General features: G+C 42.9%; 1 protein-coding gene across 3 annotated transcripts in view; it reads right to left on the bottom strand.

The window, feature by feature from the left end:
* Positions 1–27,531, bottom strand: part of RB1 (RB transcriptional corepressor 1) — a 163,026-nt gene that overhangs the window by 121,934 nt on the left and 13,561 nt on the right. For all 3 annotated transcript variants that reach the window (XM_075061588.1, XM_075061587.1, XM_075061589.1), the window contains 4 exons: positions 19,483–19,617; positions 17,059–17,097; positions 15,541–15,608; positions 14,037–14,147 (listed from right to left, as the gene is read on the bottom strand). In XM_075061588.1, coding sequence (XP_074917689.1) covers positions 14,037–14,147; positions 15,541–15,608; positions 17,059–17,097; positions 19,483–19,617 — 353 coding nt within the window. The remainder of the gene's footprint in view (positions 1–14,036; positions 14,148–15,540; positions 15,609–17,058; positions 17,098–19,482; positions 19,618–27,531) is intronic.

The following is a 27,531-nucleotide window of genomic DNA, read 5'->3' as shown; positions in this document are numbered from 1 at the left end:
GATTTATATGCCAAGAAAGGGGAAATTCATCATACAAAATCCACATAACAGAAAACTAATGAGACTGTCTGTATAAGTCTTTGGACATTATGTGTTTAAAGCTACTTATGTATGGAATTTAACACTACTCAGCACTTTTCATCCACAGCTTCCAAATCATTTTGCAAACGAGGAGTAAGCATTAGTCTCCTGTAACATCCAGAGTTAGGCCACAAGTGAAGACTACACTTCCCCAAAGCTCCACAAAGAAGGCAACTTATTTGTAACCGGAGCTCTTCGAGACGGACTTTGCATATTCACACTCTTGGAATGTACCCACTGAGTGTAGCAAGACAGTGGTACCTTTTAGTTGTGGTGCCTGTTAGGGAGTGGCTCACCTCTCCATCTCCTCCCACCGGCAACACTCATGCAGACTCAAGGGGCATTGCATGGCCACCTCAGTTCCTTCCAACTTCTAAAGTGCAATACCAAGTAAATACAGAATTAGGACTCAGCAGGAGCAGAAAAGACAGGCAGGGAGTGTGAATATGCAGAGTGCATCTCAGAGAACTCCGGTTACAAGTAACCAACCTTCATTTGTTCTTTCAGTGTCCTCTGCATATTTCTACTCTTGGGATAGTTTGACAGGCAGTACATCAATAAAGGCAGGAGAAAGAGTCTTAACTGAATAATGATTGAAGTACTCTGTCAAAATGAACTTCAGATCTGGATCAAGATCCAGTACTTAATTTGTGCCAGGGCTTGCCAAGGCCACCCAATTAACAGTATTACTTATGTGCGAAAGAAATACCTTGAGAGCCAGATGGATCACCCTCAATTCTCTGAGGACATTCTGTGGATGTAACCACCACATTACAGAAAGCCGAATGTCATTCGGTACTCTATTTTAAGCCACTTTTGCTGCTGCCTCATTCTGAGCCTGGTACACAGAATTACGTATGTTGTAGAGGCCATGAGGCCCAATAACATCAGAAAATACATTTGAATGGGCTGTAGCCCCAGCATCTGTATGGAAAGAGTTATTTTCAAAAACCTCTTAAGAAAAAAAGCTTTTCTTTCACAGAGTTGAAGACTGACTGAAAAAGGGACTTCTGGTTTATAAAGACACAAGATTTTGAAATGAGAGCAAGTCACCTCAATGGCTTCTAATCCTTCTTTGAATGGGCCCTTCAGTAGTCAATTGTCTAAGTAAGAGATAAAAACCCTTGCTTCCTCAGATGAGATGCTACTGGAGCCAAACATATAGTAAAAACTCAGGACACAGCAGAGAGGCCAAAAGGTAAGACTCTGTATTGAAGTGGTCTGAATCAAGGCCAAAAGGTAGATATTTGCAGTGGGATATCCTTAGAGAGATATGGAAATATGCCCCTTTGAGGTCAAGAGCAGCAAACTTATCTAGAGTAGACAGAGATAAAATGATTAACACCAGAGACAGCCTTCTGAAGTTGGCTGATTCATCTGTTTAGAGCTCTGAAACCGTTGGGGATTGTTTCCGGAGTTCTTGTTCTATAGCACTCAGATGAGCCTGTGCTCCCTTTATTAATAGCACCTCTTGAAAAGGGATGGGGATATGGGAGTTGCATAGAGGAAGGGCTTTAACTTTGATGTACAGCCTCTCTTTACTGTATCTAAAACCCGTCTGTAATACCCTATTAGTTTCCATGCACTGTAAAACTTGGACAGTCTCCAAAACCACAGATGGGATCTTCCAAGATTGGTTTGAAGCTGTTGATTAACATGTCAAACCTGTGGCCTTACATTTAGTTAGGAAGATGTGACTGAGGAATTCTTTGACCTGTCTTGTGTCTACAAAGATATTTGCTGTTTAGAATACTGTTAAGAACAGCCAAACAGGATGAGATGAATGGTCCATCTAGCTCAGTATCCTGTCTTCCACCAGTGGCCAATGCCAGATGCTTCAGAAGCAATTAACAGAACAGGGCAATTAAGAGATCCATTCCCTGTTATCCAGTCCCAGCTTCTAGCAATCAAAGGTTTAGGGACACCCACAGCGTGGCCTTGCGTCCATGACCATCTTGGCTAATAACCACTGATGGACCTATCTTTCATGAACTTCTCATTCTTTTTTGAGCCCAGTTATAGTTTTAGCCTTCACAACAGCCCCTGGCAACAAGTTCCACATGTTGACTATGGTGTTGTGTGAAGTAGTACTTTCTTTTGATTGTTTTAAACATGCTGCCTATTCATTTCAATGGGTGACCCTTGGTTTTTGTGTTATATGAAGAAGGAAATAACATTTCCTTATTCATTTTCTCCACCCTATTAATCATTTTATAGACCTCTATTATATTCCCACTTACTCATCTCTTTTCCAAGCTGAAAAGATTCAGTCTTTTTAATTTCTCCCCATATGGAAGCTGTTCCATACCCTTAATCATTTTTGTTGCCCTTCTCTGTACCTTTTTCAATGCTAATATACCTTTTTTGAGAGGGAGCAACCAGAATGGCACACGATATTCAAGGTGGGGGTGTACCATAGATTTATATAAAGGCCTACCTAATGATACTTACACGTAATTTGCCATAGTTTATGCTCCTTTTTATTTTCCTCACTAGGATTTGAGGTCCAGTTTTAAAAAGATGTCTTTTGTCTCTAACCACCTGTTTCACTCTAGCTGGCCATGGTCACATTTTTTTGGTCGTGTTGCTTTTTTTTTTATTATTTATTATTATTATTAGGGATATACATTTAGTTAGATACTCAATTATGGTATTTTTAAATAGTTTCCATGTAGCCTGTAGGCATTTTGCTGTTCCTTTTAATTTCCATTTAACTAGCCTCCTCATTTTTGTGTAATTCACCTTTTTTAAGTCAAATACTACTGTACTGGGTTTCTTTGGTATTTACATTATGATCACTACTACCAAGAGGTTCAGCTATATTCACCTCTTGGACCAGATCCTGTGCGCCACTAAGGACTAAGTCAAGAATTGCCTCTCCCCTTGAGGGTTCCAGGGCTATCTGATCCATGAAGGAGTCATTAGCAGTGTCTAAAAATTTCATCTCGGCATCCAATCCTGGCTACAAACACAGAAAACACAATAAAAAATTGACATTATGGTTAGAATATACAAAACCAAGGATAGGAATAAATGGTCAGAAGGGGGAGAGGTAAATAGTGGTGTTCCCCAGGGGTCTGTTCTCGGACCAGTCCTATTCAGTATATTCGTAAATCTGGAAAAAGGAGAAAACAGTGAGGTGGCAAAATCTGCAGATGATACAAAACTACTCGAGATGGTTAAGTCCAAAGCAGACTGAGAAGACCTACAAAAGAATCTCACAAAACTGGGTGACTGGGTAATAAAATGGGAGATGAAATTCAGTGTTGATAAATGCCAACTAATGCACATTGGAAAACATAATCCCAACTATGCATACAAAATGATGGGGTCTAAATTGGCTGTTACCACTCAAGAAAGAGATCTTGGGAGTCATTGTGGATAGTCTCTGAAAACATCCACTCAATGTACAGCGGCAGTCAAAAAAAGCTAAGAGAATATTGGGAATCATTAAGAAAGGGATAGATAAGAAGACAGAAAATATCAGATTGTCTCTCTAAAAATCCATGATATGCCCACAACTTGAATACTGCATGCAGATATGGTCGACCCATCTCAAAAAAGATATATTGGAATTGGAAAAGATTTAGAAAAGGGAAACAAAAATTATTAGAGGTATGGAACAGCATCCGTATGAGGAGAGATTAATACGATTGGGACTTTTCAGCTTGGAGAACAGATGACTAAGGGGGATATAACTGAGGTCTATAAAATCATGACTGGTGTGGGAAAAGTGTTATTTACTCCTTCTCATAAAACAAGAAATAGGGGTCACCAAACCAAAAACAAACAAAAGGAAGTATTTCTTCACACAATGCACAATCAACCTGTGGAACTCCTTGCCAGAGGACATTGTGAAGGCCAAGACAATAACAGGGTTCAAAAAAACTAGATAAATTCATGGAGGATAGGTCCATCAATGGCCATTAGCCAGGATGGCCAGGGATGGTGTCCCTAGCCTCTGTTTGCCAGAAGCTGGGAATGGGCACAGGGGATGGATCACTTAATGATTACCTGTTCTGTTTATTCCCTCTGGGGCACCTGGCATTGGCCACCGATGGAAGACAGGATACTAGGCTAAATGGACCTTTGGTCTGACCCAGTATGGTCGTTCTTATGTTATTTAAACTATCCTCATGTTGACTGGGAACATTTCACTTTTCCCTGAGAATTTCACAATTGCTATCACCATCCTGGTCAGGTGGTCGGTAGCATAATCCTACTGCTATACTCTTATTAATGAAACATGGAATTTCTACCCATGGAGATTCTGTGATACTGTTTGATTCATTTAAGATTTTATTTATATTTGACCAGGCTCTCTTTCACATATAGTGCCACTCCCTGACCAGTGCGACCTACTCTGTCATTCCTACATATTTTGTACCTGATATTACTATGTCTCATGGATTATCAACATAGCACCAGGTTTCTGTGATGCCTATTATATCAATATCATCATTTAATACCAGGCACTCAACTTCCTAGATATCAGTATTTAGACTTCTTGCATTTCTATACAAGTTCTTACAAAATTTTTTATATTTAAAATGGTCTGCTTTCATGTGATGTAAGGTTATCTTCTCTGATTATAATAAGAGAAAGATGAAGATGGGATATTGCCTCTGATTCCTGAACACAGGTGTTTACATCCTCCTCCTATAGAAATTCTGCCTCAAAGATCTTGCTGTGGATCACATCTTTCAGTTTTCCCAGTGTCTGCTCCATTTTTGCATTAAGTAAATCATCTCCTTCAAAGTGTACGTCTTCTATTTTAAATCCAGTATTCAATGGGAGAGAAGATAAACATAACCAAATACGTCTTTGCAGAGCTATTGCAGATGCCAATGATCTTGAGGCAGTAGAAGGAACATCTGATGCCTTAAGAGAGTGCTTGGCCACGTTTTGGCCCTCTTTATCAAGGTCTGATATTAATTTCTTTTGCTCTTCTGATAAAATGTTTAGTAAAGACAGACATTGTCTCCCATAGCAAACCAATATCTATCCATAACTAGTAGCTAGCTATGCATGTGTTTAAGGAGAAGGAAGAAAAATTATTTTCTGCCCAGAGAATCCATTTTTTCCCCCCTTCTTTATCCATGTGGGTGGAAAGTTGAAAAGCTGGTCCAGAATTTTGCTGTGTTGCTGCTATAATGAGTTTGGCTGAGGGTACACATGAATACAATAAAATACATCCTGTGGTATCAGACATAATTTGTCTGCCTTTTTAGAGACTGGATGACACAAAGATGATTTGGGTCAACGGATTTTGCAGTTGCCACAGCCATTCTAATACAGGCAAGGAGAATTTAGCATTGGCAGTAGACCCCAGAATATGAAAAAAATGGATGCGAGCTCTTCTCCAAACCTACTGATGACAATTAAGTTGATGCCATCCTATCAACCGATTCATGAAACTGAACTGAATCCTCAGAGGGAGAAGATGCTGTTGCTACCTCGATGTCATCAGAAGATGAGCCACTCTGTATCTCTGTGACATATTGATGAAAGTCATCCTCTTCTAAGAATATGTCCTGTTCTAATGGGGGTGGGGAGAGGAGGCATTCTGTAACTCATATCCACAGATTGTGTTGGAAGATGCTCTGGCACCAGAGAATTCAACATTCTAGACTGGTAAGGGGAAGGAGAAGGAGAAGGAGAAGAAGACGACATCCAAGCAGATATAGGCCAGTCCTGCCAAGTTCTCCAAGCTGGTATCATATTCTCCTGAAGGATAGAGCAGGAATCTGGCATTACCTCATGCATAACAACTTTGCTGGGAGAAGGCTATCTTTGACAATCATAGGACCCAGTTCAACCTCCAATTGTAGATCACACACTGAAGCCTTCAGCGCATCCTAAGAGTGGGAATATGCAGAAGATGCTCAAAGAAGAACCTGGAATTTCCATTCAATGGAAAATTTAAAATTTATTTAATTTTATTTATTTTACACAATTTGGAACAAAAAAACCTGACTTGAAATTTTCCACAGAGGAAAATTAGATTTGTTTCATTAAGGTCAAAACCATGTTTTTTCTAATAAAGGTCAAAGTAGTTTAATTTAATCTTTACTGAATTCTCTTTTATAGTTATATGTTGCATTATATCAATATATAAAGTATTATACTATAAATTAAAAAATAAAATAAAATATAAAATTTTACATTTTAAAATTGGTAGATTGGTAATTGTCAGTTTGGGGTGATTGGTAACTGTTCAAAGTTTTTGCCCAGCTGTTCTACTTTGGAAGTCTCATCTTAGTCCCCTTTTGTTTTATTCATATAATAATTTAGCACAATTTAAAGTCTTTCCACTGTCATCAGGACTTGAATACTACAGTGTATTACTGATCAGAACTGAGCAGCTCTACCAGATTTGTGAGAGAGCTTAAGCTGTGCCTGTGCAAACTGTGGCTGGCACTCATCTGGAATATTAATATAATACCTTGCATATTGTCAACTCACTATTTTTCTTAAAGGTCCAGCTTCTGGAGTCAGGTGATATCAGAATCTCACCTTTCATATTAAAACAAGTTTCTGGTTCTCATAGTTGCATTAAAAAAAACAAAAAACAGAAAAATGTGAACTCTTAAGATTCAAAGGTGGCATTGTTTGTTTGTTTCTTTAATCTCGACTTCGGGGGCCAGATTCAGGATTTCTGACTATTTGAGCTTGGCAGTACTATGTATAGTGTCTATCCTACAGCAGTACACTTTACAAAAGATTAAATTAAACTCCTATCAGCTTTGGGGAGCCATATCTTAACCCCAAGGCTATTTTTTCTCCAGTAATTATTTACATGGATGTTAAAATTGTCCTCAATTTAGAATAAAAAGGGAGAGATAGTATTTTTTGACCATTAAAGTTCAAATGGAGTAGGGGCAACAACAAGACCACCAATAATCTATCCATTTGAAGCTATTCATCAGTGAATAATCAGGACATTACTGATGATATCCTTCCCAATCCTGTTAAAGGAAAAACCCAATGAACTCCAGCTTTTTTCTTTGTTCAATATATCATTAAAATATATTCCCCTAGTGGAAGATACCCAACATAAAAATGAAGTACTATCCAAAGTTACACAAGACTTATTTGTGACACCACTTTTAGTGTTTTTAGCAACATTTCCCAAGTTTTAAATGTACAAGGAGTACATACTAAAAGTTACTGTTTTAGAGAAGTTTATGATTTTCAAACAGGAATGAACATTTACTTATGTAAGAGTAAGTCAGTTCAAAGTCAAAGCAAGGAAAGAGGAGGTTACTTACTTGTAACTGGAAGTTCTTCGAGATGTGCAGTCTCTATCTGTATTCCACTGAGGGTTCATGCATGCACATATGTCCAGAGCCAAAGAATTTGAAAGCAGTAGTGTCCGTTGGTCCACACACACACACTTGGCTCGCCTCATGGTTTTGTCAGAGGTAATAAAGGGTGGGGAGGACTGACTGCATCTCCAGTTACTTCTCCATGACATACCCAACAGATCCGTAGCAGGGGAGGAGGGGGGGGGGGATGTGGAATACTGATAGGGAACACAGATCTCAAAGAACCTCCAATTACAGGTAAATAACATCCTGTTCTTCTTCATGTGATGTTACCTATTGTATTCCACTGAGTGTGATTAACAAACACTACCTAAGTCAGAGGAGGTTGCGAGGATGAAGATGGAATGGTTGAACAGAGGACAGCCACATCAAAGGAGGCATCATTAAAAAGGTGATAGAGAATAAGAATGAGAATATATTATTGCCCTTATATAAATCCATGGAATGCCCACATCTCAAATACTGTGTACAGATGTGGTCTCCTCACCTCAAAAAAGATATACTGGCACTAGAAAAGGACAACTAAAACGATTAGCTGTTTGGAGAGGGTCCCATATGAGGAAAGATTAAAGGGGCTAGGACTCTTCAGCTCGGAAAAGAGGAGACTAAGGGGGGATATGATAGAGTTATATAAAATCATGAGTGATGTGGAGAAAGTGGATAAGGAAAAGTTATTTACTTATTCCCATAATACAAGAACTAGGGGTCACCAAATGAAATTAATAGGCAGCAGGTTTAAACAAATAAAAAGGAGTTCTTCTTCACACAGCGCACAGTCAACTTGTGGAACTCTTTACCTGAGGAGGTTGTGAAGGCTGGGACTATAACAGCGTTTAAAAAAGAACTGGATAAATTCATGGTGGTTAAGTCCATAAATGGCTATTAGCCAGGATGGGTAAGGAATAGTGCCCCTAGCCTCTGTTTGTCAGAGGATGGGGATGGATGGCAGGAGAGTGATCACTTGATCATTGCCTGTTAGGTTCACTCCCTCTGGGGCACCTGGCATTGGCCACTGTCGGTAGACAGATACTGGGCTAGATGGACCTTTGGTCTGACCCCGGTATGGCCATTCTTATCCACCACTGAGTCCTGCACCAAGGCGCAATGCATAGCAAAAGGTGTGGACTAAACTCCAAGTGACTGCTCTATATATGTCCCGGAGTGGCACATCATGGAAGGAGGCTAGAGTCAAAGCCTGGGCTCTTGTGAAATGGGCCTGCATCCAAAGCAGGTCTGATAACAGAGTGTAATGAACCCCAAAATCCACTTGGAGATTCTCTGTGCGGAGATTGCCTGCCCTTTAACTCTTTCAGCTATTATGACAGTTGGAGGGGGTGGATTTCCTGATTGGCTTTCCACCTGTAGAGGACAAGACCAAGGACCGATGGACATCGAGGGAGTGGAGTTGCCATTCCTTTTCCGAGGAGTGAGGCTTCAGAAAGAAAAAGCAAGCAAATGGATTGAACAAACACAAAATTAGGAGATAACCTTTGGCCAAATTTGGGATGCAGGCACAGGAAGTTTTAATCTTTATGGGGAGTCGTGAAAGGAAGGTTCGCCATCATGATCTCAAATTCACCAACCCTTCTTGCCAAAGGGCAGGCAGGGTTTCCAAAAAGGAAAATGACTCATGAAAAGGAGGGACACAGAGCACAATGTCAGCAATTCTAAGAGTGATTACATTAGGCTGAGGTCCCCCTGGAGAGTGGAAAGTGTGGAGATTCTCATAAGGCCTTTCCAAAACCTAGCAGTCAACGGAAGTGGAAAGATGGAATTTTCTTCCACAGTGGGTGGACAGTGCTATCTGCTGCTTAGTGGACCTTGGGTCTCACTCTCAACTCTCTCAAGGTCCTCAAGGACAGGAGGTAGTCCAGAAGAAGGGGAATTCCCATCACTTATGGGGAAAGCCCCTTTTGTTGGGCCCAGGAGGCAAAGTGTTTCCACTTGGCCTGGTAACAATGTCTAGTGGACTCTTTCTTGCTGCTAGAGAGGATGTTTTGCACCTCTGATGAACATGCCAGTTCTAGAGAAGCTGTTCATACAAATACAATGCTCTGAGAAGCACTTGTGAACTGGGATGTCTGATCTTGTGCTGCGTCAGTAGATTAGGGAAATAGGAATGGAAACTGGGAGATGGGCAGTCATGCGGAGGAGGTCGGGAAGCCAGAATTGTCTGAGCCATCAAAGGGCGATCAGGATGACTGTCACTCTGTCTCATCTGATCTTGTGGCGTACTCATGGTAGGAGCGGAAGAGGTAAGGCATAGTTGATCTGGTCTGACCAGGGGAATATGAGAGCATCACCCTGAAAAGGGAGATCAAGACACCCTCCGTCCCTGCAGTAGTATGTGCTTACATTTGTTGACGGATGTGTTGGGGGGAGGCAAAAAGGTCTCTGGTCAGAGTCTCCCATTGGTCAAAGATGTCACATACCACAGTGTCATGGAGTTCCCACTCATGGTCGATCACAAAACGTCTGCGGAACAAGTCTGCAATCACACTGTGTCCCCGGGAGATAGACTGCAGATAAGAGAATCTAGTGGGTGATGCACCAATTCCAGGGGTGCCTGTCTGTATACAGTTGCCGGAGTAAACACTGGCAGTGTTGTCCAACATAAGAACAAAATGGGAAAGGATAAACGGGAGAAATACTTGGCATCCCTTCCTTATAACCCTGAGCTCCAGAATGTTGATGTGCATCCTGGATTCCTACGGAGTCCATGTTCCCTGTATCATGTGATTGCCCATATGCACTCCTCAATCTACATGGGATGAGATAGTGATGATCGTCTTGTCCAGGGAACAGGAGAGAAAGGGAACCCCTATGCAAACCCATCATGGGTCTGTCCACCAGTGGAGGAAAGAGTACCCAGGGTAGGACATGAGGTCGATGGCATGATGCATGGAGTAAATCTTCTGGAGCCACATCTGAAAGCAGTGAAGGTAGAGGCAAGTGAGGGCAGTGGTCTATGTGCACAAAGCCATGTGGCCAAGGAGGGGGAGGTAGGTCCTGGCTAGGACAGAACTGTTGACAACATGGGCTGAGAGTTTGTGCAGAGTCTGGAACCTGTCCGCTGGTAGGCAGGCTCATGCTGTGACTGAGTTAATGAAGGTCCCATAAAGTCTAGCGCAGGGGTCCCCAACACAGTGCCCGTAGGCACCATGGCACTCGCAGGGCATCTAAATGCACCCACGTTCTGGCCGGTGAAAAAGCATCTGCCAAAATGCCACCAAGAAGCAGTGTCTTCTAGAGGTATCGCTGCCAAAATGCCGCCGATATCTCTAGATGACACTGCCTGTCGGAGGCATTTTGGCGGTGACGCCTATTGACGTTTCCGCTTGTCAGTGGCATTTCGGAAGATGCTCATCCGCTGCCACGGTCCTCCATGGCTCATTGTCTGGTGCCTGCCAGATGAAAAAGACTGAGGACCACTGGTCTAGGGGTTGTTTGGTCCCAGGTTGATTTTTCAACATTGATGCTGACTCCAAGGGAGGAAAGGATGCTGAGCTACATGGAGGCTGAAACTTGGGCTTAGCATCTGGATCGTGCTGCCAGGAGCCAATTGTCAAGATAAGGGAACACAAGGACTCCATAATGCCTGAGGTATGCCACCATGACTGAGAAAACCTTGGCGAAGACCCTGGGAGCAGTAGTGAGGCCTCATGTAAGGACCCTGTACTGAAAATGGTGCGAGCTGAACTTCAGGTACTGTCTGTGGGCTGCATGAAAGTCCATGTGAAAGTGGGCATCTTGCATACTGAGAGCTGTTAACTACATGCCTTTTTCTAATGATGGTATGATCGCTGCTAGCTTGATCATACAAAACTTGGGCATGAGGATGAAGCGACTGAGAAGGTACAGAATAGGTCTCCATCCACCTTTCTTTTTGGATATTAGGAAGTTGAATAGGAACCCCATCCCCTGGTATTCCAGAGAAACCCATTATGTAGCTCCTCTTTGTAGTAAGGAAATCAGCTGTAGGGTGAGGATGTTGTCATGAGAGTGATCCCTGAGGAGGGATGGGGGAGAGGCTGTGGATGAGATAGCATGATGAATTTGATCGTTGAGCCATGTGGATGACATTTTGCACCCATTTGTCCATTGTTATTACACTCCAAGCTGATAGAGTGATAGATGACCCCTGAAAGGAGTGGGATGGTTATATGGCAGTAAGTGAGGCTCTCTAAAGTAGTGGTTCTCAACCAGAGGTCTTGGGTCCACTGGGGGGGCCATGAACAGGTTTCAGGGGGTCAGCCATACAGGGCTGCCATTAGACTTGCTGGGGCCCAAGGTAGAAAGCCTAAGCTGCACCGTCTGGAGCTGAAGCCCAGGGCTCCAAGCCCTGCCACCTGGGGCTGAAGCCAAATCCTGAGCAAATTAACTTTGCAGGGCTCCCTGTGGCATGAGGCCCGTGACAATTGCTCTGCTTGCTACCCCTTAACACTGGACCTGGCTTTTATATGCAGAAAAAAAGCTGTTGTAGCACAGGTAGGCCATGGATTTTTTAGAGCATGTTGGGCAGATGGGGCTGGAGGGGACAAGAAAGCAAAAGTTTGAGAATCCCTGCTCCAGAGTTCCTCAGAAAGATCTTTTCCATGGGAATTGCATCTAGTAGGAAGAAGGTCATGAAGGTGAACCCGGAGAACAATATCTTTGAGTCTTTTGACACTTCTGTGGTGATTCATACAGCCTCTGATGGAAAAACTGGAGGTCCTGTAACATTGAGTGGACGGTGGATAGTAGAATTTATGCTTGGGAGCAGGTGTATAAATACCCAAGGTACGAAGTGTAGCCTTCTAATCTTTGAGGGCATGGAATCATCCATTTTCTGGTTAAAAAGATGGGATTCATTAAAAGGCAGGTATTCAGTAGTATTTTGCAATTCCCTGAGGAAACCAGAGGAACGGAGCCACAATTCCCTCCACATGACTATGCCTGAAGCCACAGAGTGTGATGAAGTATCTACCACATCCACAGCTGATTGAAGGGATGTCCTTGCTACCAGTTTCCCTTCCTCTATTGCCTAGAAGAGGGTCCTGTCTTGCTGCGGCAATTTTGCAGCAAAGTTTTCTAGTGGGATATTGCCACAATATAGAAGGCTCTTTGGATATTCATAGTGGTGGTAATGGATGGACAGTCCCTGCCCCCATCTTACTCTTCCAAAGATGAAGACTTGGACATCTGTTCCATCAGCAGTACCACTGAAGCTGGTGGAAGCATATAGGCCATCGGAGCATGGGGTGCCTCAGCTGTGGCATGTCATGAGTGGGAGATATAGTCTCCCTAAATGTAGAAGGCTCCAGACAGCGTGGAGATCTCAGCTTTCCTAGAACAAATACTTCCTGGGGGTGCTGGTACTTTTCCTGACCTCCCTGGTATTAAGGGTACTCTTTCTTCACCAGCAACCAGAGCAGTGGTTTTCCCCAGAGCCGACAGTTCTCACAATCTACGGGGCACTGATACTGACAGGATATGCAGTTTGGTATCTGATACTGGCAGATCCCTCAGCTTGTGCTGTCTCTTCTTGTGTTTTAGAGCACACTCCCTCCCCATGACTGGAATTCATGGAAGGAGTGTCCCCTCTCTTAAGTTTGGGGGAAAACTTACTGCCATCCTTATGTGCATGCTTCCCTACCTCCCGACTAGTCCCCAGCACAGGGTCCACAGGGTGAGTCTGGCACCCGCAGACCACGATTCTGTAGCTGGATACACACTCCTAGCTCTCTCTCAGGCCAATGTACCAGGGAGCTGCCCAGCCTAGGTCAGAATGAGGTCTCATGGCAACTTCCATGAGGTGCTTCCGGAGGTGGACAGCCCAGCCTTCTCAGGTAAGGCTGGGGAAAGATTGCACCTGAATGCAATGTGGTGAGAAGGAATTGGAGATGCGGTTGGTCCATCCCACCATCACCTCAGACGAAACCATGAGGTAAAGCCAAGGGCACATGCACGGACCAATGGACACTACTACTTTCAAATTCTCCAGCTACAGATGCATGGTGCACACATGTAAATCCTCAGTGGACTACAACTGGGACCATCACTCGAAGAACAACAACAGTACCTATATAGCAACATTCTGTATACACCTTGTCATTCTGAGTTACGATTCCAACCACCATTTACTCCATGTAGCCACCTCTCTTTCCTTCTCCTCTTCATGGCTGCATATTCTGTCCCCTATGCTCTTAGCCTGGACTGTAGTTGAAAATTCTGCAGTGAGGTGATGCCATCATATTACTATACATCAAGAAAGCTCTGTAAATTCATGTCACCGTCCACCTTTCTTTCACTTATGTAATATCCCAATCAAAATTTAAATAATGCTTTCCAATCATCCGGTAGCAGTATTGCTGATATACTACCAAGCCATTACAATATTCCTGTGTGGGTGGGGAGGCAGTAAAGGGAGGGCAGGGATAGTATTAAAAGTCTTTCGTTATTACATTAACTATATTGCCATGTTCTGTTTCATTCAATAACCCAAAATTTAAACACAATTGTGAAGTTAGTTAAGATAGAACAGAGGATTTATTGCATTCAGTGTGGGCACTGTTGAAGGCCCTAAGGAGACTGAAGTTGACTTCTTTATGAACTTAGAGCTTCTGAATACAAAACTAAAATCCTTACTGTATGGCTCTTTGAGCATTGAAGGTGGTGATAGTTTGATAAAATAATCAAGGACACATAACAGTAACTGGAAAGAGATCACCAGGTCATCTTCCACCTGCAATACTTTTCCTGAAAATGTAAAAAAGAAGGACTTTGAGTCAATACTTGAAGTTTAAAATAAAATTATTCCTGACAGAAAGAATATTTGGATGTTTCACCTCAAAACCACAGTTAATGGATTCTAGAAATCACCACCTAGGATGTGAGCATGTCTGAAGTTTGATGTATTTAGCCATGCATGTTTTGTAAGGATTTATCACTCCGGAAAGAACATACATCACTAATACATAATTTTTCCTTAAACTCTGAATGAAGTTCTTATTTTCCAGCAAATGACTTCCCCCCCACACACTTTTTACTCAAGAATGACACTGTAGACAACTACTTCGCCTTCATGCATCACTATTTTCTATTTATGTAATTTTTCCCCCTTTTCTGTTCTCCAATTACTACTAAAACTTGGTTTTACAAAAAATACATAATTTCTCTTCATTTATACAGTCAGTTAAAAAGCACAACAATTGTTATATTCCAAGCTCAGGTTAGTCAGGCTGTCCAAACAGTCTTTGTGATAGATGATATACTGACAAGTCATAGAAGTAGAAGAATTATCAGCACTTGAAAAATTAACAGTACATGGTGCATACAGTTTAACGGTTATCCTTACCACTAGGACTAGAAGGTTATCACCTAGGCTCATTTCCAGCCTGTTTGACTGAGTTCATCTACTTCCAGCCTCTTACAGAACTTTTTTATTGACCTTCCTATACCTGGTAGGATTTTACCCCTTCCTCATGACTCTCAAAAAGGCAAGCATAAAACCTCCCCTAGCCTTACTTTATGGGCTATACTCAAGAATTTTAGGAAGAAACAAAAACTCCATTGTTTCAGCTGCTCCTAAGAAGGTTTTATGACAGTTGTAAACACAGGAGCTTTGTATACACTAGGGCTCCCGTTGGTGCAAATGAACTAATTCTGGACCAATGAGGATTTTTTAAATAAATTCCTTAGTATAGAAGAGGCTTTAGATGCTGATTGTACTGCTATAACAATATGGTGTTGGCCTCCTATCCTTAACTAAGGCCCAAGCCCTTCACAGAGTGAGTCTTACCACAGTGAAGAAACAATCTTATAAACTTCTCCAGGTCCATTAAAAATATAAAATAAAAAAAATACTGGTCGCTTTCAGGCAGCCACTTCCATGAAATAGGGGCATTATTTAAAAAATAAAGATAAAAAACCCACATATTCCACCCTTAAATCCAAGTGGCCAGAACAGCAACAGCCTCTTAAGTGGCAGGAAAGATATCACATACCATATTCAAACTTCCCAGTCCATAATACCAGCTAAGAGAACAGTAAAACAAGGTCTTGCTTCTTGTATTGGAGATATGAAACAAAAAGTATATAAATTCACTCCATTAAAAGAAATTAAAATAATTCTACTATAAACATAATTTACCTTTCGCCAACAAAAAAGTGATCCAGGAAGTTTTCAGAACTAATGGCAAACTCAATTCAGCAGAAGTCCTATACACAGACAACAAAGTAGTAAAAATTTCACAGCAACAGTTCTACAACAGTTCTGAATACAGTCTCTGGAGAATCACTTGAGTCTGTGGATTCATTCATTTAGGGCAACACAGAAAGTTTTCGCACACACTTTAAGGTTTATTAGTTATCACAATACCTTCTGAATGGAATTAAAACTACAAACAAATTTTGAAATGGAAAGGCTAATTGTTCTTATTCCATTCAAGAAATTCTAAGCATTAATGTCTGGGTGAAGGAAGTGAATGTTGATAATTTACTCAAATTATTGTAAGTAGTTTTCTCTGGCTCATGTCTTTGATAAAAAAGGTCCTACTCTCCAGTCACAGCCTTAACTCAATCTAATTTTGAGAGCAGCCAATATTTCCTCTCATCTAATACTATGTTTATGAAGCTCATCCTGCCACTGTTAGTTTCTTCCACGCTGATTCATAAACCAGCAGGTGGAGATATTCATGGTGCAAGTGGCACCATCAATACACTGACCAAGTATATCACTTCTGCTACTTTCTTCATTTCCCACTGAAACTCCAAGTGCCTGCTAAATCTAAACTAGTCATAGATTCATAGACTCTAGGACTGGAAGGGACCTTGAGAGGTCATCGAGTCCAGTCCCCTGCCCTCATGGCAGGACCAAATACTGTCTAGACCATCCCTGATAGACATTTATCTAACCTACTCTTAAATATCTCCAGAGATGGAGATTCCACAACCTCCCTAGGCAATTTATTCCAGTGTTTAACTACCCTGACAGTTAGGAACTTTTTCCTAATGTCCAACCTAAATCTCCCTTGCTGCAGTTTAAGCCCATTGCTTCTTGTTCTATCATTAGAGGCTAAGGTGAACAAGTTTTCTCCCTCCTCCTGATGACACCCTTTTAGATACCTGAAAATTGCTATCATGTCCCCTCTCAGTCTTCTCTTTTCCAAACTAAATAAACCCAATTCTTTCAGCCTTCCTTCATAGGTCATGTTCTCAAGACCTTTAATCATTCTTGTTGCTCTTCTCTGGACCCTCTCCAATTTCTCCACATCTTTCTTGAAATGCGGTGCCCAGAACTGGACACAATACTCCAGTTGAGGCCTAACCAGCGCAGAGTAGAGCGGAAGAATGACTTCTAGTGTCTTGTTTACAACACACCTGTTAATGCATCCCAGAATCACGTTTGCTTTTTTTGCAACAGTATCACACTGTTGACTCATATTTAGCTTGTGGTCCACTATGACCCCTAGATCTCTTTCTGCCATACTCCTTCCTAGACAGTCTCTTCCCATTCTGTATGTGTGAAACTGTTGGTGCCATCACTAGATTGGGGGGAGGGGAGTGTATACACTTTAGAAACAAGTACTTAGAAAAGTAAAATACTAACGTATGTTTTGGATCGCCTCCTGAATTTTATATATATATAAATTATAAAAGTCCAACTTACTGACTGCTGGCTTGTATCATGTAGATAAGTGCACAAGTCCTAGAAAAAAAAATTCAGTTCCTTACTTCACATACCTTTCTCAATGCAAAACAAGTGTGTAGCATTCTTTGTTTCAGCTAAATATAGCGGAAATATACGCCACTTCAGAAAATGTCAGTTATTGTAATTAAAGAACATTGTCAATCCATTTTACAAGTATCACAAACAGACACAATGGGCTGGTTATAACTAGTAGCTCTACAAGGAGCAGCTCTTGTTGAAATGCTTATATCAAACCTCACATAATAAAGCAATTTAAAAATGTGATCTAATGAGTAATCATATTTTCCAGAAAGCCAAGATTTACATGCACGTTATTTTCCAATGTCTTATAAATAAGTAGTAGAGTCTGTAATAGTCTCATGACACATTTCATCCAGTGGTTTGAGTGTGTTTCACAGCCTTTATTGCATCAGTATTACTATCTCATGATTCTGTTGAAAGAGTCTTACCATATCAATTTTTTCTTAAAACCACAGGCTCTTGGAGTCAAGCAATTGAAAGAGACTCACAACTCTAATTTTAAAAATAAGTTGCCTGAGCCCTCATGGTTGAGGGGGAGAATAGAAACCACTAAAACATGACCCAAGTGTGCAACCTAAAGGCTCAGGAATCAGAAGTCAAAAACCTTAAAAAAAAATTGTAAAGCCTTATGATTGCGTCAGACTCAAGTTTTTGAATGCTTGAGGTTGGCAGTACTGTTTAAATTTTATCTTTGTAATTTGCCTCACAGTCTCTTCTTCTGTAATATCACTATATAAACATTTTACAGAAAAAAGGTCAGAGGGGAAAAACAGGAAAAAATGGGGAATGGGTGGGGAAAGACATCAGACAAATATTCAGGGGCAAGATTTAAAAGGAAAAAGGGAATATGCAGATAAAGTGATATTGTTATACTTCAGAAAAGACCTATGGTTAGGGTTGCCAACTGTTTAATTGCACAAATGCAAACACCCTTGCCCTGCTCTGTCTTGCCCCTTCCCCAAGGTCACACCCCTGCCCCACCACTCCGCTTACTTCAGCCCTTCCCCTCAGACGCTTATTCTCCCCCACGCTCACTCATTTTCATGGGACTGGGGCTGGAGTGCAGGTTCTGGGCTGGGGCTGAAGGGTTCGGACTGTTGGAGGGGGCAGCCTCCGGACTAAGCCTGGGGTACAGCATTGAGCTACAAAGGAGGATTCAGGGTACAGGCTCCAGGAGGGAGTTTGGGTATGGGAGGCAGCGAGGGTGTGGACTCTGGGAGGGGACTTAGGTACAGGAGGGGGATCAGGGTTGGGGGAGAAGGTTGGGGTGCAGAAGGGGTTCAGGGTGCAGAAGGGGGTTCGGGATGCAGGCTCCAGCCGGGGGCGCTTACCTCGGGTGGCTCTCAAAAGCGGCGGCATGTCCGACAAGCAGCTCCTAGGCTCAGCATGAGGAGGTGCTGCTGGACACGTCACTGCTTCCGGGAGTGCTGTGGAGCCAGGGCAGGTAGGGAGCCTGCCTTAACCCCACTGCACCACCAGACTTTTAGTGGCCTAAAATCTCCTGGATTGGCTTCAGTAGCCTCCAGGAGATCAAGCCCGATTCTTGGTGACTCCTGGCCAAACCAGGATGGTTGGCAATCCTACCTACAGTAGGTCTGAAAAAAAAAAAAATTTAGGACTTTCCATCTTCTATACTGACCATCAATGCAATGATAAACTGGATTAGATTTAAAGAAGAAACTCATTGAGGAAAGCAAATCTATCATGTCCCTTTAGACAACGGGGAGTATCACTAGGACATGCAGCAGCAAAACCTGCCGGAGTGTTGCTAAGCACTGAAAAGAATTTGTTTACATGAAAGGAATAGTTGCCTATACTTCATTCAGCCAGCAACCAGGCTATCAGGTGTTAAGATGCTGGGTCACTGTTCTAAGAGACTGTCAGGTGAAATGGGTAAGGTGACTGGGGTCTGTGTTGACCAGTAAATCTAATACCAGAATTGCCTGGCTCATGCTGGAGCTATCATGATACACCCTGCATCCTTGCCTCAGGACCCTCAAATCTCAACATTTTTCTCAGGCATTTGGGGAGAGGATGGGACGTGAACTGAATGGGATTACTTGGGTGGTGAGGTTGTAAGGGGCAGTTTATCTGTACCATGCCTAAAAAAGGAGGCTGGAGGCCCCTGGTGTTACCATAGTACAAATAATAGCAACAGAAGCAACAACAGGATGGCCTTATAATGCAGTATAATAGTTATGGTGTAAACATTGTAGTGTTTCTGTATAACTGATTTTAAGATTCTGGGGAAAATGCCTAAAGTTTAGGATGGGCACTTCTAGTACATATGTTCTAGAAATCAAAATAAATGTCAGCTAAAAATGAATCCATCAGTTCAAACAAAAAAATTGTGCATTTTACCTTTCAAATTTGTGATATAGTGCAGATAATACATCATACTTCTTATTCAGTCGTGATACACTACTATCAACTTTAGTGCTTATGGTATCCATGTTAACATCCATCTCTCTCAGCAACTGAAAACACGTGCACACCCTGCAAGGAAGAAGACAGTTCAGAGATTATGCGATCTGTTTCTTTAAAACCAAAAAAAGAAAATTTACCTTACAGTTACTGGTTCTTTAAGAGGTGTTGTACACACACATTTCACTTTTTGTGTACATACTTTTCATATGCTCAAGAAGTTCTTTTTAGCTAACAGTGTCTAATGGGACCAGGATTGCACCTTTTATGCCCTCATATCTCCTTCTCCCCCAGAATATAAAGAACAGAGTGGGCCTAACCTTGCCTCAGTTTCTTTTCAAATACAGACTCTCAGAGTAGGGATGGAGAGCAGGTGTGGAATCAGTGTAAGCAACATATCTTGAAGAACCAGTGTTACTGTAGGGCAGAGGTCGGCAACCTACAGCACATGAGCCGATTTTAAGCGGCACACAGCTGCCTCCTGCAGTCCCAGCCCCCCGCCCACCGCTCTCCCCTGTGGAGGCAGGAGGGAGAAGCTTGGTTCTGCGGCAGCCAAGCTTCCCCTTCCCCACTTCTTCCCTCAGTGTGGTGCTTTCCTGCCCCGCCCCCTCTCCTTCCCTGCGCCAATCAGCTGATGGCCCTAGCAAGGGGGAGGAAGAAGAGCAGCAGTGGGCACACAGCTCGTAGAGGACACAGAAAGGTAGGGAGGGGGCCCTGGGGAAGGGGGTGAACAGGGCATATCCCTTCCAGCCCCCTGCCTTGAGAGGCTCAGGGCAGGGGGTGGGAGCACCCCTACGAGCCGAGCACCTCAGCCCTGACCCCTCACACACACACAGCCTTCTGCCCTGCAGCCCCATACCCCCAGCCCTCTTCCCTGACCCCTCCCACCCCATATATAGACTTATAGAAAGAGACCTTCTAAAAAGTTTAAAATGTATTACCAGCACGCGAAACCTTAAATTAGAGTGAATAAATGATGACTCGGCACACCACTTCTGAAAGGTTGCCAGCCCCTGCTATAGGGTAAGCATCTGCTCTCTGAATGACTGCCCACACAGATTCAACTCTTTGTGATTAACAAACAGTTGTCTATTTACCTCCAGGTGGGTATAAGAAGTCTATCAGAAGGCAGCCCTGCCTGGAGTGCTATCCTATGGCATGTCACAGCACAACCTAGGCTTCTGCCTCCATTTCCCTTTCAGTCGTTCCCAAAAATATACAAAAGCATTCCAAGTATACATACGCTCCCTTACAGGGTTAATTTATTACAAAAGCAAACTCCATGCTACAAACCAACTCACCAACATTCCATCAAACAATCCCAATGTGTCTCACCACAATCTGAATCTCAGTACATCTCCAGCATCCCACACCATGCCTCACTCCCAAGTATTGTTCTGGGGTCATTAACCATGTCTCACCCAAGCCTTCAGCGGCCCTATGGTTTCAGCTCTCCAGCTCAGAGAGCCAGCAGGCTCTCCCTCTAACGCTCTCAGCCTTCAAGCCCTCTCCAGCCTTCTTTGGCCATGGCTCTCTGGCTCAGGAAGGCCAGCAAGCTAGCTCATCCAGTGATTTCTTGCAATTTCTCTTTCCAGGGAGGGCCAGCAGAAAGCTTTGTTCTCTGCAACTTTCCCCAACCTCCTCCAGTCTCCCGACTCCCAGAGAACCCTCACACTTGCTCTTTTCCTGCCTGAACCAGGCAGCTCTCACTTGCTCCTTTCCTGAGTGACCCCTGCTAGCTGCTCTCCCACTTACTAGGCCCAGGTACCCTCTTTTAAGCACATTTAGGAGGCAGCTGATGAGTCACACATGTACTAGACACCCCCTTCCACTTAAAGGGGCCAGTCAGCACGTGACAGTCTTTTTTAAACTAGTGATACAGGACAGCCCCACAGAAATGGTATCCAAACATCTGGTCTGTGCTACAGCTTCTTGGTGCTCTGATAATAGAAGTGAGTAGTAAATGTGTGGACCAAGGTCCACATTGCTGTTCTACTCATCTCAGGCATAGAAACTACCCAAACAGGCAGCCAAGGCAGCTTGAGCCTTAATGGAACAAGAACTAGTATGGCAGGGAATTTTTCCTCACTAATTGATAAGTTCTTATGCAGTCAAAAAACCACCTGGATAACCTTTGAGCAAATGGTGGTGCCCTTTGACTGTCAAATGTCATTAATAGCCTAGGTGTGTTCCTGAACAATTTTGGTTTATCTAAATAAAATGACACTGTCTAGAATGCAAAGCTTTGGAAAGAAAGTCACTTGGTGAACAGACCAATTAATATAGAATTTTGAGACTACCTTGAGCAGGAATTTTGGGTGAGGTCTAAGGGTAACCCCATCATTCTGAAATACCATAGACAGGGGACCTGACATACAAGCCTGTATCTCTCCTACCCTCCTAGCTGATGTAACATTCACCAGTAAATCTGTTTTCATTGAGAGGTGGTAAAGGCAGCAGGTTACTAAGGGTTCAAAGAAGGGACCCATCACCACTGCTAGTCCTATATTCAGATTAAAGAAGGGAGGCAGCACCCAAACCGGGAGGCAGAGGGAAAATACATGCATAAATCCCTCAGGAATTTTGTTACTAGAGGATGTGAAGACAGCATGGCTTACAGATAGTTCTGCAAAATGAACTCTTATTTTCAGTTGATGAAGAGTCCAGATTGTTTTCAAGCAAGTTGCCCAGTACTGTTGAAACTGGAGATGTCAGTGGTGAAAGCTGTTGCTGAGATATCTTGACGGAAAAAAATCTCAGTTTAGTTCAGTAAGTCAATTTGATTAAAAGATTTCCTGTTCTGGAGTAGAATGTTCTGAACCTCAGCTGTACAGCATCTTTCAGTATACTTCATTCAGCCAGCAACCAGGCTGTCAGGTGTAAAGATGCTGGGTCATTGTTCTAAGAGACTGTCAGGTGGAATGGGTAAGGTGACGGGGGTCTGTGTTGATCAGATAAATCTAATACCAGAATTGCCTGGCTCATGCTGGGGCTATCATGATACACCCTGAATCCTTGCCTCAGGACCCTCAGAGGGTAAGGCTAGAAGGAACCACCAGCCCATCTAGTCCAGTGGCTCTCAACAATGGGTACACATACCAGTGGAGGTACACAGAGGTCTTCTGGCGGAGACTCAGCTGATCTAGATCCGTGTTTCTCTGTGGGTCACAGCCCCCAGGGGGTCATGGGACAGGTTTAAGGTGATTGTAAGTGCAGGGTTGGCATGAGGGGTGGCAAGCAGGGCAACTGCCCAGACCCGCATACCCCAGGGAGCCCTGCAAAGCTAAGTTACATATTTCAGCCCTGCCACCTGGGGTTCAGGCTTCAGACAAGGCTCACAAGTGAAAAACAATTTCAAAGATCATACTGAAATGTAAATATTAATTATAAAATAAATCGATTTGGAATATAAATATGCGGTAAAAATGAGAAAATAAGCAATTTTTCAGTAATAGTGTGCTGTGACACTTTTGTATTTTTATGTCTGATTTTCTAAGTAAGTAGTTTAAGTGATGTGAAACTTGCGGTATGCAAGACATAGACTTCTGAAAGACAGACAGTAGTCTGGAAAAATTGAGAACCACTAATCTAATCTGACCTCCTGTATACCACAGGCTACCAACACTACCCAGCACCGGCACACTAAACCCAACAACCAGAATTACACAATATTACAGCCCACAGGAGACTGAACTATTATCTGCCACAGGCAGAGAACAGGAGGGACCAAGAAGCACCAGTAAGTGAGGCCTCCACAACAGCAGGGAAATTAAGTTATATATATCCAGATGATCCTGCAAGCAACCTGCATCAGCTGCAGAGGAAGGCAAAAACCCCTAAAGTCATTGCAAAAATTCCTTCCCAACCCCACGTATTGTCATCAGTTAGACACTAAGCATATAAGTAAAAACTAGCCAGCCAAGTCCCTGAGACAGAGAATAAGCTCAGTACAATCTCAGAACACTGGCCCTCCTCATTCCATGTCCTGTCTCTAGCTGGGGCCATCCCTAATGCTTCAAAAGGAAGGATATTCAAAAAACAGAATACATAGAGAGATGGAAATCCTTTCTAACCCCTGCATGTGGCTGGCTGAAACCCTGAAGTATAAGCATTTAGGAACGGAAGATATCCTAGATACCCTAGATCAGGGGTCAGCAACCTCTGGCATGCGGCCCGCCAGGGAAAGCACCCTGGCAGGCCGGGCCAGTTTGTTTACCTGCCGTTTGGCCGACCGTGACTCCCACTGGCCACAGTTCGCCGTCCCAGGCCAATGGGGGCTGCACAAAGCGGTGCGGGCCAAGAGATGTGCTGACTGCAGCTTCTCACCACCTCCATTGGCCTGGGATGGCGAACCGCGGCCAGTGGGAGCCACGGTCGGACAGACCTACTGACGCAGCAGGTAAACAAATTGGCCAGGCCACCAGGGTGCTTACCCTGGTGAGCCATGTGCCAGAGATTGCCAACCCCTGCCCTAGATACACCCCCATATACACACTAGTACAATATTTGTATAAAATAGGCAAGGTCTGGTTCAGGAGAGCCTTGAGGAGTTTGCTGGTGAGGAAAACAGACTGGTATGGAAGAAAGCTGACAGTTTAATCGCCAGCAAAACTTACTCTTGCTGAGTCAGAGAACACAGTGGCTCACAGGTCTGGGTATCCCCAGAAGCATGTTTCAAACACAAACCAGAAGCAAGGCCCAAGGCTGCTGAGCCCTGCCCCTTACAATCACAAGCAACCCTATCATACAAATCGCATTCATATATTTGTCCAGTTCTCTCAAAACTAATTGTTTGCTCTCACTGTCATAGGTATCTATGGAAAGGCATACATGAGTCCTAGTGTCCAGGGGATGAGGAAGGTGTTGAAAGGGAGCCTGGACGTGTGTCTCCATTGCAGCAGGTATCAGTTAGCAATGTGCTCTGGTTCAGGATGCACCACACACAGATGTTTGACTTCCTGACAGAATGGGAATGATCTAGCTTCCACTTGCCTGTAAATATAGTGCACTACTGTAGTGTTGTCAGCCAGCACTTAACTTGCTGATTCCTGAAGGTGTAGCAAAGCCTTTTCATGCCACGTCAATTGTATTAACATCTAAAGTGTTTATGTGCAAGCAGGCTTCCTAAGGAGACGACAGACCCAGAACTGCCAGTTGATCCAGATAAGCCCACTCACCCCCACACAGAGGAATCTGTTACCAAGGTTTTTGGAAGTAGAGACATGGATTAGGGAAATTCCTCTCCACACACCTGCAGTTGCTCTGTCCACCCAGTTTAACAAAGAGGACTTCTAGTGGGATTATGACCATGTTGTCAGGAAACCCCATTCTCAAACCCAGGCCCACTGCGTTCCTGAGAAGCAGCCTTGGCCGTCATGCCACACCAACTCAAATTATCAGTGTATTCACAGACTTCAGTGGGTCAGCTTCCAGGATTTCATGATCAGCTTCCTGACTGGCTTGTAACCAATACAAACTCCCTGCTTCCTTTCTGGCCTTGTCTGAGCAACAAGCCATTACCCATTAGTTGCTACTTGGACCCTGTTTGACCCTCTCTTGCCACCCCACCTGATCCTGCCTTGCTGCTTCACGCAACCCCACCAGATACCTCAGTGTACCTTCCCCTTAGATTAGCTTTCTTGGCTATCATATCCCTTGTGTAGAATATATATATAAAAAAAAAAATCAAAGAATTAAACTTTGCTTGAGTTTGGTTAAAGTAGTATGTTATAAAGAAAAGACTTGAAAATAATGAGTTAAGGCCAGAAGAAATGCAGTAGAAAGAATTCCTGGTTTAAAAAAAAAAAAAAAAAAAAAAGGGAGAAGTTTCTAAAAAGAAGGCCCCTGACCGATAAAAGTTATTGCAGATGGTTTTATATAAGACAGACAATCTATTTTAGAATGAGCCAACATGAACTTTGGCACCCCATATACTTCCTTTTTATCTCAAAAAAGTTAGGGCCTATGTGAACTCAGATGCAAACAAAGAACCGTTGGTCAGCAAAGAAAGGGGAAGAAATAGGGAGGAAAAGCCTTAGTAAATCTTATCTGGATTAAAACTGGAAATAAGAGTAAACTGTCTCAAACTGGTTTTTAGCTGAAGTCAGTAATTGGCAATGACATCACTTGTTTGTTAAAGGATTCAAAAAGTAAACTCTTAAAGGGTTCATTGCTAATACCTTGCCTGGCCAAGTTGGAGCCAATCAATATGGGTCTAAGCACTCCTGGGTGTAGTCTATTTGCATCTATCTTTAATCAAATACTTATAAATGTTTTATTACTGTCATTACACAATAAATTGATTATTATTTAGGCTTTTGGGGCACATTTAGAGCAATTGTATAAATACCATTCAGCCTTTAGATTTAATAAAGGAATTTATGTTTAAATTAGTGTTGTGGTAATACCTTACATAAATAATAAGTCCAACATCTTGCATGAACTCTGACTACTGATCTGGACCACTCTAACTCACCTAATCCCTGGGCATTACATGTCTGCATGTAGCATCTGCTAGCCAGATATACTGATCTCAACCTCTTTTGCATGGATCAAAGGTGAAGTGTGACGTGCTATGTGATATAAGTGTATACTGCAAAGCATACAAGTATAAGACAGTTCTTAGATAGGCATGAAGTTGACTGATGAGATCTGTCACAGTCTGACACCATTACTGTGGAAGTTAGGCCCTCATTGATCTGAAGTCTCATCCTGCAGCTCTGAATTCTATGCTCTGAGCTGGATTTAGTTTTGGTTTCTGACATTGAAACCCAGCAACGTAAGAAGTTTTAGGATTGATTGTACCAAGTTAGTCACCTGTTGTGACTGTTATCCTTGAATTAGGCATTCAGCTTCTTGGTGATGAAAACTGTTGGATGAAGAGGTCAAAAGGCAGGCCTCTATACAGATAGCATGATATTCATACCATGAATTTCAGGTATTTTCCGTGAGCTGGATGTAAGGAAATGTTAAAACAGGCATCTGGCAGGTCAAAAGCTGCAAACCAGTCCACAGAATCTAGTAAACAGACTAGAAACCTAGGCTGCCATTCTGAATTTGAAACGGAGGTTGAAGGTGGTGAGGTGAAGACGACAGGGGGTTGGAGACTCATTCTTACTTTTTTCACAAAGTGGGAGTAGGAACAACAAGGACCCTGGGTCAGTACTCCAGTGGCACTTTCTTCACTACTCCCACCTGAAAAGAGAGTCTACCTCCTGCTTCAGTCTCCTGTGAAAAGGATTCCTGAAGAAGAAAATAGGCAGAGGGGAAGGTGATTGGAAGGGACTAAAACTGGATGTATATCCTTGTTTACGATCGAGGGCCCACCGGTTCATAGTAATCGTACCCCAAGCTTTTTGAAAATGAGAGACAGTTGCCATGGTAGAACAAAAAAAAAAAAAAGATTCTGTGAGGTGCCAACCAAGTTCCCAATGTTGGTGTCAAATGTGCTGCCCATTCAAAGCTCCAGACTCAAGAGGTGGCAGAGGGTTGTCTCCAGTGAAATATCTGCCTCTTCCTCAGTGGTTCAGAGGATCTTTGATGGCTGACTATAACACTGAGTCAAGGAACACCACCTGAAATACAGCTGTTGTGTTGTCTGCTTTCTTTTTTGGAGTTAGGAGAGAGCCCCAAGGAATGCAAAGTTGCCCTGGAATTTTTCAGGGTATGATGTGCCTCACCAGTGCCACTGCTAAAGAGGTTGTAGCTCTGAAATGTAAGGTCCTTGGTTGTTGCTTGGGCCTTCCAATGGATTCCTGCAGACTGAAGCCATGACAGTCTTCTGACAAGGCAGTGCACGCAATTGCCAGAAGATGTGTCCAGTGCAGCCTCCAAGGATATTCTAGCAGTCAATTGGACCTCAGACAGGAGGGCTTTCAATTTTTCTTGATGCTCCTTGACTAGCTTATCCACAAAATTAGTTTGTCCCAGCTAAAGAAATCACTGAGAGCAGAGCTTGGTAATCTGCAACCCACATTTGGAGGATAG

The sequence above is a fragment of the Chelonoidis abingdonii genome, chromosome 1 (genome assembly GCF_003597395.2).
Source record: "Chelonoidis abingdonii isolate Lonesome George chromosome 1, CheloAbing_2.0, whole genome shotgun sequence".
Classification (NCBI taxonomy): domain Eukaryota; kingdom Metazoa; phylum Chordata; order Testudines; family Testudinidae; genus Chelonoidis; species Chelonoidis abingdonii.
This window is presented reverse-complemented; position numbering and strand designations above follow the sequence as displayed.